Source organism: Argentina silus, assembly GCF_951799395.1.
Source record: "Argentina silus genome assembly, chromosome: 13".
Taxonomy (NCBI): domain Eukaryota; kingdom Metazoa; phylum Chordata; class Actinopteri; order Argentiniformes; family Argentinidae; genus Argentina; species Argentina silus.
The window spans coordinates 463,826-474,519 of record NC_139667.1 but is presented as its reverse complement, the minus strand read 5'-3'; the positions used below and the strand labels follow the sequence as shown (position 1 = coordinate 474,519).

The 10,694-nt window shown below is 45.5% G+C and overlaps 1 protein-coding gene across 1 annotated transcript in view; it reads right to left on the bottom strand.

The window, feature by feature from the left end:
• The window catches only part of rps6ka1 (ribosomal protein S6 kinase a, polypeptide 1), a gene marked incomplete at its 3' end in the record, with an annotated part of 15,657 nt that overhangs the window by 1,230 nt on the left and 3,733 nt on the right, over positions 1 to 10,694 (bottom strand). The window contains exons 3-15 of the mRNA XM_083683436.1: positions 10,527 to 10,608; positions 8,551 to 8,631; positions 8,305 to 8,384; positions 7,998 to 8,104; positions 6,833 to 6,870; positions 6,082 to 6,224; positions 5,833 to 5,903; positions 5,567 to 5,655; positions 5,314 to 5,378; positions 2,290 to 2,392; positions 1,999 to 2,129; positions 665 to 790; positions 224 to 317 (exon numbers count right to left, since the gene is read on the bottom strand). Coding sequence (XP_083539562.1) covers positions 224 to 317; positions 665 to 790; positions 1,999 to 2,129; positions 2,290 to 2,392; positions 5,314 to 5,378; positions 5,567 to 5,655; positions 5,833 to 5,903; positions 6,082 to 6,224; positions 6,833 to 6,870; positions 7,998 to 8,104; positions 8,305 to 8,384; positions 8,551 to 8,631; positions 10,527 to 10,608 — 1,210 coding nt within the window. The remainder of the gene's footprint in view (positions 1 to 223; positions 318 to 664; positions 791 to 1,998; positions 2,130 to 2,289; positions 2,393 to 5,313; positions 5,379 to 5,566; positions 5,656 to 5,832; positions 5,904 to 6,081; positions 6,225 to 6,832; positions 6,871 to 7,997; positions 8,105 to 8,304; positions 8,385 to 8,550; positions 8,632 to 10,526; positions 10,609 to 10,694) is intronic.

The window sequence follows — 10,694 nt, the reverse complement described above, 5'->3', positions numbered from 1 at the left end:
GGTGTGTGTGTGTGTGTGTGCGTGTGTGTGTGTGTGTCCTACTCACGTCCTTCAGGGTGATGATGTTGGGGTGTGTGTGTGTGTGTGTGTGTGTGTGTGTGTGTGTTACTCACGTCCTTCAGGGTGATGATGTTGGGGTGTGTGTGTGTGTGTGTGTGTTACTCACGTCCTTCAGGGTGATGATGTTGGGGTGTGTGTGTGTGTGTGTGTGTGTGTGTGTTACTCACGTCCTTCAGGGTGATGATGTTGGGGTGCTGTCCATATCTCAGCAGGATCTCAATCTCCTCTGAAGGGTCCGTCATGGTCTTATCAATCACCTGAGAACACACACACACACACACACACACACACACACACACACACACACACACACACACACACACACACACACACACACACACACACACACACACACACACTCTACTTAGGGCAATACTACAATCCAACATGTTGGTTTTAAGATCTATTCAAGAGTACAGAGATTGTGGACTATACAGGAAATAGGGTGTCATATGATTGAGAGAGAGAGAGAGCGAGCGTCTGCAGTGTGTGTGACAGTGTGTGCGTGTGTGTATGTATATGTGTGTGAGTGTGTGTGTGTGAATGTGTATGTATGTATATGTGTGTGTGTGTGTGTGTGTGTGCGTGCGTGTGTGTGTCTGACCTTGGCAGCGTACTCTGCGTTGGTGGCTTTGTGAACGCAGCGTTTGCAGACAGAGAAGGAGCCCATTCCAATGTCCTCCTTCAACACGTACCCATCGCTGAACAGAAGGTTCTTACCATGCAGCTGCTGTAACACACACACACACACAGGGAGACACTGAGCTAGAGCACACACACACACACACACACACACACACACACACACACACACACACACACACACACACACACACACACACACACACACACACACACACACACACACACACACACACACACACTCTCACACACCAAGTACCTCTAGACCTTTATTGCATTCCACTCCCACGTACAATCTTACACACATTCCATCATACATCTCATCAGTGTGGAGGCGGGGCCATGGCAGTACAGGGATCAGACCCAGGCATGAAGCAGGATCAGACCCAGGCATGAAGCAGGATCAGACCCAGGCATGAAGCAGGATCAGACCCAGGCATGAAGCAGGATCTGAACCCTTAAACAGGCTTAGTCCATCTCCACCTCCAGCACCGGGGTGAGGAACCCCTCAACCACCGCCTGGCCTCCTACACGCCCACCACATCATTCAGCCAGTACTTACCTCCTCCTGGTGGCCACACAGGGGAAGTGAAGGCCATAGCCACATTAAAGGGCATTTAAAAAATACAACCAAGACATGTGGGTTAGCCCTGATTAGCCCTGATTAGCCCTGTGGGTTTGCCCTGAGGGTTAGTCCTGATTAGCCCTGAGGGTTAGCCCTGAGGGTTAGTCCTGATTATCCCTGAGGGTTAGCCCTGAGGGTTAGTCCTGATTAGCCCTGAGGGTTAGCCCTGATTAGCCCTGAGGGTTAGCCCTGAGGGTTAGTCCTGATTAGCCCTGAGGGTTAGTCCTGATTAGCCCTGAGGGTTAGTCCTGATTAGCCCTGAGGGTTAGTCCTGATTAGCCCTGTGGGTTAGCCCTGATTAGCCCTGTGGGTTAGTCCTGAGGGTTAGTCCTGATTAGCCCTGAGGGTTAGTCCTGATTAGCCCTGTGGGTTAGCCCTGATTAGCCCTGTGGGTTAGTCCTGAGGGTTAGTCCTGATTAGCCCTGAAGGTTTTTTGTTGTTCTATGTGGTACTTACCTAGCAACAACACTTTGATTGGCTACAAAATGAAGCATCATCATTGATGCATTTCTGGTGAATAAAGTCACCCTCTGAACTCTAGAATGTTCTGGGCGACTTTATTCACCCTCAGCGCTGAAGGAGTTACATCACTAAAGGATGTTTTCACTTTTGGGATCAATATTTATGATATTCCATTAAGCCCCTCCTCTTTGAGATGATTGACAGCTGACCTGGACCACTGGGTGTGGCTTGGGCTGGGCCGGCTCATCTGGCCCCTCCTCCTCCAACATCGCCGTGGCAACGAAGCTGAAGCCCCGGAAGAGCTGGTGGGCGCCGGCGCTGGGAGGAACGCCTGGGGAGTCTAGAGAACACACACACACACACACACACACACACACACACACACACACACACACACACAGGGTTACACACAGACAGGGCCACTCTTTCTCACACACACACACACACACACACACACACACACACAGACACACAGACGTAGGTGACCTCTGACCTCTCACCTTTGGGGGTGCGGGAGGTGAACTCTGAGTCAAAGTAGAAGGTGTCGTCTGGACGAGCCACAGCAGGCTTGAAGGGAGGCATGATCTCTCTCCTGAACAGCTTCTAAAGGGTTAAACACACACACACACACACACAGTCATGATCTCTCTCCTGAACAGCTTCTAAAGGGTTAAACACACACACACACACACAGTCATGATCTCTCTCCTGAACAGCTTCTAAAGGGTTAAACACACACACACACAGTCATGATCTCTCTCCTGAACAGCTTCTAAAGGGTTAAACACACACACACACAGTCATGATCTCTCTCCTGAACAGCTTCTAAAGGGTTAAACACACACACACACACACACACACAGTCATGATCTCTCTCCTGAACAGCTTCTAAAGGGTTAAACACACACACACACAGTCATGATCTCTCTCCTGAACAGCTTCTAAAGGGTTAAACACACACACACACAGTCATGATCTCTCTCCTGAAGCGCTTCTGAAGGGTTAAACACACACGTGAGACATGCACACGGTCATATCAGTGAGACGTGGATGAGAAATGAGAAATGAAGGAAATATGAGACATGTTTCTGTTTCTGAGCAACATGGAGAAACAGATGCTAAAAACATACAGGATATGAGACAGACATACTCTACTGATATATACTCTACTGATATATACTCTACTGATATATACTCTACTGTATATACTCTACTGATATATACTCTACTGATATATACTCTACTGTAGGAGACATACTCTACTGATATATACTCTACTGATATATACTCTACTGATATATATACTCTACTGTATATACTCTACTGATATATACTCTACTGATATATACTCTACTGATATATACTCTACTGTAGGAGACATATTCTACTGATATATACTCTACTGATATATACTCTACTGTAGGAGACATACTCTACTGTATATACTCTACTGATATATACTCTACTGATATATACTCTACTGATATATACTCTACTGTAGGAGACATACTCTACTGATATATACTCTACTGATATATACTCTACTGTAGGAGACATACTCTACTGATATATACTCTACTGATATATACTCTACTGTATATACTCTACTGATATATACTCTACTGATATATACTCTACTGTAGGAGACATACTCTACTGATATATACTCTACTGATATATACTCTACTGTAGGAGACATACTCTACTGATATATACTCTACTGATATATACTCTACTGATATATACTCTACTGTAGGAGACATACTCTACTGATATATACTCTACTGATATATACTCTACTGTAGGAGACATACTCTACTGTATATACTCTACTGATATATACTCTACTGATATATACTCTACTGTATATACTCTACTGATATATACTCTACTGTATATACTCTACTGATATATACTCTACTGTAGGAGACATACTCTACTGTATATACTCTACTGATATATACTCTACTGATATATACTCTACTGTATATACTCTACTGATATATACTCTACTGATATATACTCTACTGTAGGAGACATACTCTACTGTATATACTCTACTGATATATACTCTACTGATATTTACTCTACTGTATATACTCTACTGATATATACTCTACTGTATATACTCTACTGATATATACTCTACTGTAGGAGACATACTCTACTGTATATACTCTACTGATATATACTCTACTGATATATACTCTACTGATATATACTCTACTGTAGGAGACATACTCTACTGATATATACTCTACTGATATATACTCTACTGTAGGAGACATACTCTACTGATATATACTCTACTGATATATACTCTACTGATATATATACTCTACTGTATATACTCTACTGATATATACTCTACTGATATATACTCTACTGATATATACTCTACTGTAGGAGACATATTCTACTGATATATACTCTACTGATATATACTCTACTGTAGGAGACATACTCTACTGTATATACTCTACTGATATATACTCTACTGATATATACTCTACTGATATATACTCTACTGTAGGAGACATACTCTACTGATATATACTCTACTGATATATACTCTACTGTAGGAGACATACTCTACTGATATATACTCTACTGATATATACTCTACTGTATATACTCTACTGATATATACTCTACTGATATATACTCTACTGTAGGAGACATACTCTACTGTATATACTCTACTGATATATACTCTACTGATATATACTCTACTGTAGGAGACATACTCTACTGATATATACTCTACTGATATATACTCTACTGATATATACTCTACTGTAGGAGACATACTCTACTGATATATACTCTACTGATATATACTCTACTGTAGGAGACATACTCTACTGATATATACTCTACTGATATATACTCTACTGTATATACTCTACTGATATATACTCTACTGTATATACTCTACTGATATATACTCTACTGTAGGAGACATACTCTACTGTATATACTCTACTGATATATACTCTACTGATATATACTCTACTGTATATACTCTACTGATATATACTCTACTGATATATACTCTACTGTAGGAGACATACTCTACTGTATATACTCTACTGATATATACTCTACTGATATATACTCTACTGTATATACTCTACTGATATATACTCTACTGTATATACTCTACTGATATATACTCTACTGTAGGAGACATACTCTACTGTATATACTCTACTGATATATACTCTACTGATATATACTCTACTGTAGGAGACATACTCTACTGATATATACTCTACTGATATATACTCTACTGTAGGAGACATACTCTACTGTATATACTCTACTGTATATACTCTACTGTATATACTCTACTGATATATACTCTACTGATATATACTCTACTGATATATACTCTACTGTAGGAGACATACTCTACTGATATATACTCTACTGTAGGAGACATACTCTACTGATATATACTCTACTGTAGGACACATACTTTCGACTGATAGGAGTTATGTATTTGATGAGGTCACACTCACGTTCCAGTCGATGGTGGAGAAGAAGGCGTGGCGTTTGATCTCCTCCGCTCCGTCAGCCCCCGAGCCTGGCAACACAACGCTACCGCGTTAGCAACAACCACAACAACACAGACCACCTGTATCTGCTATACAACAGTACCTGAATCACTTGTGGTGTGTGTGTGTGAATGTGTGTGTGTGTGCTTAACTCTTCAGAAGCTGTTCAGGAAAGAGATTGTGTGTGTGTGTGTGTGTGTTTGAGACTACAGCTCACCCAGTCTGTTGGTGGGGTTCCTCTTGAACAGAGCTCTGAGTAGAGACTGGGCCTCTGAACTCAGGAACTGCGGCATTCCCAGTCTGGCCCTGCAGGGGGCGGCAGAGAGACAGTCAATAACACAGTACCACTGTTCACTGGTTACCAGGAACTTCAATAAATAAAAGAAAGGTCACAGACAGAAATGTTGACATTTAAATGTTTGCAGAACGGTGATAATGAAGCTTCAATAAATTACACTTCAGGAGAAAATAACTGCCACTTACTTCAGAATGAGGTTCATGGTCTCTTTACGGTCCTTTCCTTGGAAAGGTAGCGACCCGGTCAGCATCTCAAACTGTGAACACAAAACAAATCTCTTTAGAAACAGCCTTTTCATAATTAAGGGGGCAATGAAACCACCAAACACAGAGACACACACACACCATCGTCCATCTGGCTCAATGTTCTGAGAACCTGAAATATATTTCAAAAAGAAAGAAAAAAACGGGAGATTTCTAATCTGGGCGACTCACCATCAGTACCCCAAACGACCACCAGTCGGCACTGTGGATGTGGCCCTGCCTGTTGACGACCTCTGGGGCCATGTACTCCACCGTACCACAGAAGGAGTAGGCCTTCTTCTCATTGTCCACCGCCTCTTTACACAGGCCGAAGTCTGGGGGACACACACGTTAACATCACCACCAGAACACACACACACACACACACACACGTCAACATCACCACCAGAACACACACACACACACACACACACACACACACACACACACACACACACACACACACACGTCAACATCACCACCAGAACACACACACACACACACACACGTCAACATCACCACCAGAACACACACACACTCACAGCCGTTCCAAAACAGGCGCTTTTAATGCTTCCCTCTAAGACATGCAAGTCTATTCATGTGTGTACATGAAGTCTTATCATTCACATCTCCACCCCCCCCCCCCCCCCCCCCAGCCGCCCAGCCCCCCCCCCCCAGCCGCCCAGCCCAGAAGGTAAACACAGCACAGTGATAATGGTTGTATTAGATATGATGGATGGAGGGAATAATTCACTATATCCAGGAACATGGAAAAGGTCATCAAATAGAGGGGAGAATCGACGTGTGTGTGTGTGTGTGGGGGGGGGGGGGGGGGGTGTGTGTGGGGGGTGTGTGTGTGTGGGGGGGGGGGGGGGGGGGTGGGAGGGGGGGGTGTGTGTGTGTGTGTGTGTGTGGGGGGGGGGGGGGGTGTGTCATCTCTTACCTGTGAGCTTGATATGTCCCTCTTCATCCAGTAAAATGCTAAAAAACAGCAATGTGGGGGTTAGTTAGTATAACAGCATGCGTGTGTGTAAGCTAGTACAGCACACATCATCTGTAGAATCTAGTCTTGTTCAAAGTTGACGTTTTTCATCAAATGAACGAGCACTCTGCCTTGCTCTCCTCCCCTCCTCCCTCCTCCACCCCTCCCTCCTCTCCTCTCCTCCCTCCTCCACCCCTCCCTCCTCTCCTCTCCTCCCTCCTCCACCCCTCCCTCCCCTCTCCTCTGATGTGAGTTAACGGTGAGAAAGCAGCACCACTCAGAGCCTTGTCCTGTTTCATTCCCAGCAGACACCAGACTGCTCCACATGCCTCACACGTACGCTCAGGACCGACCACTCACTCCTCCCCTTCCTCCTCCTCATCCTCCTTCCCCCCCCCCCCCCCTCCTCCTCCTCCTCCTCCTCCTCCCTCCCCTCCCCCCCCTCCCCTCCTCCTCCTCCTCCGTCTGTTAAGTCCAGCCAGGCTGCCTTTCGATGGCCTCATGCTGGCCTTATGCTGGCAGACCAGAGTGGACCAGAACAGACCAGAGTGGACCAGAACAGACCAGAGTGGACCAGAACAGACCAGAGCAGACCAGAACAGACCAGAGTGGACCAGAACAGACCAGAGCAGACCAGAACAGACCAGAGCAGACCAGAGTGGACCAGAAGAGACCAGAGTGGAGTGGACCAGAAGAGACCAGAGTGGACCAGAGCAGACCAGAGTGGACCAGAGCAGACCAGAACAGACCAGAGCAGACCAGAACAGACCAGAGCAGACCAGAGCGGACCAGAGCAGACCAGAGCAGACCGGACCAGAACAGGCCAGAGCATCCACCCATTCCACCGCCCTTCGCCATCACATGGTTTCGTTCACCTCGCCACCGCTGTGTTCTCTAGTCTAGCGTCTCCGGCTGCGTCGCCCCCTCGTTTGGCTATGACCTCATATCCCAGAGTCCCCCTTTAAATCAGGTAGTGAAGCAGAGCAGTGGGGGCAGCAGCTCCACTCGGAGGAGGGGACAGGCAGCCACTAGGCTAAGGAAGCAGCTGTACGGACTTCTCAGGCGGCTATCGAGGGTATAGGGTAGGGTGGGTGTGTGTGTGTGTGTGTGTGTACAGGTGTCTTACTTCTCAGGTTTGAGGTCTCTGTAGATGATGCCCAGGCCGTGCAGGTGGTCCAAGCCCAGCGCCAACTCTGCCAGGTAGAACTTTACATCCTCCTCTGTGAACATCACCTGGACCCCACACACACACACACACACACACACACACATCAGTATAAACAAGACCTGACATGACGATGATGCCTTTGGGTTGAGAGCTGGGTTTCTCTCCTCCCTTAACACTGTGTTGTGTGTTGTGTTGTGTGTTGTGTTGTGTGTTGTGTGTTGGACCACCAGTGCTGAGGCGTTCTTCTCTCTGAGGCCTGCTTTACCTCTTTAGACAGCCTGGTGAACAGATCTCCTCCTCGGAGGAAGTCCAGGATCAGGTACAGCTTTCCCTCCGTCTGAAACGCTACAGACAGAGAGAGAGAGAGAGAGAGAGAGAGAGAGAGAGAGAGAGAGAGAGAGAGAGAGAGAGAGAGAGAGAGAGAGAGAGAGAGCGCACAAGGTTTATGACCACAAGGGAGTGAACACTGTAACTATGATAGAACCACATCCTCTGCACCGTGCTGACTCACCATAGTGGAGTTTGACCACGAACGGGTGGTTAACATCAGCCAGGATGTCTCTCTCCATCTTCGTCCTGACGCGGTCCCTCACTGAGGACAGAGAATAAACAAGTTCAGCATCAGTACTGTTACACTAGTTTAGATACAGAACACAGAGGTCATCATTACTGTTACACTAGTTTAGATACAGAACACAGAGGTCATCATTACTGTTACACTAGTTTAGATACAGAACACAGAGGTCATCATTACTGTTACACTAGTTTAGACACAGAACACAGAGGTCATCATTACTGTTACACTAGTTTAGATACAGAACACACTCTTTCACTGAGAAGTCGAACACAAGCGGTTCAGCATCATCATACTGTCGGGGAGGCTGGTGGAGATACAAATCAGAGCTCATTTTAATGCATGGAATGGAATAAGGAATGGTATCATGCATTACAATGAATCAATCCTCTGATTTCTACCTCCACCAGCCTCCTCTGCTATACGGTTACACTGAGGACAGGAAATAAACAGGTTCAGTATCATACGATTACGATGATCTCCTCATATCAGAAAACAACAGTTTGCTCTGGCCAAGAAATCTGGTTTACAACGTGCATTCCACTCATGCATTATTCATGACATATCTCGGCAAATGCCTCCTAGATATTTAAATTTGCTCAGAACATCAGCTGGGAAACAGTTGCCTAGGAGGCCGTATGTCTGTGTGTCTGTCTGTCTGTCTGTCTGTGATAGGACCTTAACCAATGCCAAAGTGCCAGAACTGATTTGGAGCCGTCTCATTGGATAAATCACAGGAACCAGACAAACGCATCATGCTGGAGGTGACATCATCTTATTATTATTATTAAGATTAAAAAGTGCCTCATAAAAAAACACACGAGTCAAGACGATGTGCAGCCTAACTCGCTGAGCGACAGATAAAACTAATAAAACAGATATTGTAGTTTTTAAAAAAAAAAATATATATATTATTATTATTATTATTATTTTTTTTTTTTTTAAACGGGGGCCATTGGGGTACGTTTGACGAGGAAAGGCCTTTTATTAGCATAAACATGCTAATCTGTGAGACCGTCAGTTCTCCCGGTTGATGACAGTTACCACAGCGACAGGTACATCCCATAACCCAGAGCCCTGGTTACCACAGCGACAGGTACATCCCATAACTCACAGCAGCTGGTTACCAGCTGGTTACCGTGGGAACGGCTCCAGGTGTCATGGTGAACAGGTGAAGACTTCCTGGCGGAGAAGCAGATGAAAGCTATGCTGCCATTTTAGAACCCACATCATCGGGACACAAATGTCATTTCAAGACCGCTGTGACGGTTAATCTGTGGGGGAGGCTGGTGGAGGTAAACATCGGAGGACGGGGGAGGCTGGTGGAGGTAGAAATCGGAGGATGGGCTCGTTGTAATGGAACGGAATGAGGAACGGTATCAAACACCGCTGAGAGGTTTCATCGTACTGTTTCCATCTGGATCCTGCAGATGACAAATACACTTTGATTTGATTACAATGAGCCCGTCCTCCGATTTCTACCTCTGCCAGCCTCCCCAGGTGAGTTGGTATAGATACTGAAAGTGTCGGGTCAGGCTGTTTACTACGACCACAGCACCTGACACCCTGGAGGGAGACGCCAGCTCGGGGGGCTTCCTCTCTACACAGGAAGGACAGACATCCACAATCTCAAACCACCCTTTTTCTGGGTCACCACTTTTTTTCTCTCACAAAAGCGAAACATCAGAGACAGTTAAGACACACCTCAGAAGCCACAACACACAAGACTTTGGCAATTTTCATATGAAAATAATTTCATGTGAAAGCTCAAAGCTTAGCGCAGTCCCTAGGATTCTGAGGATCTGAATAAAGAATAAACCAAAAAGTTCACAATGAAAGTCTCAGTTTCCATGACACTCTACTGTATCTGTGTGTTCCCCCGTGTCCCCCTGTGATGATGTCATCACGTGTACCTTTCAGTGTGGCCTTTTTCAGGACCTTCATGGCGTACAGCTCATTGTTATCAGGAGGAGTCACTTTACGGACCAGGAACACCTGCAGACAGACACAGAAACAACATCACTCAGCTTCACAGACCAGGAACACCTGCAGACAGACACAGACCAGGAACACCTGCAGAC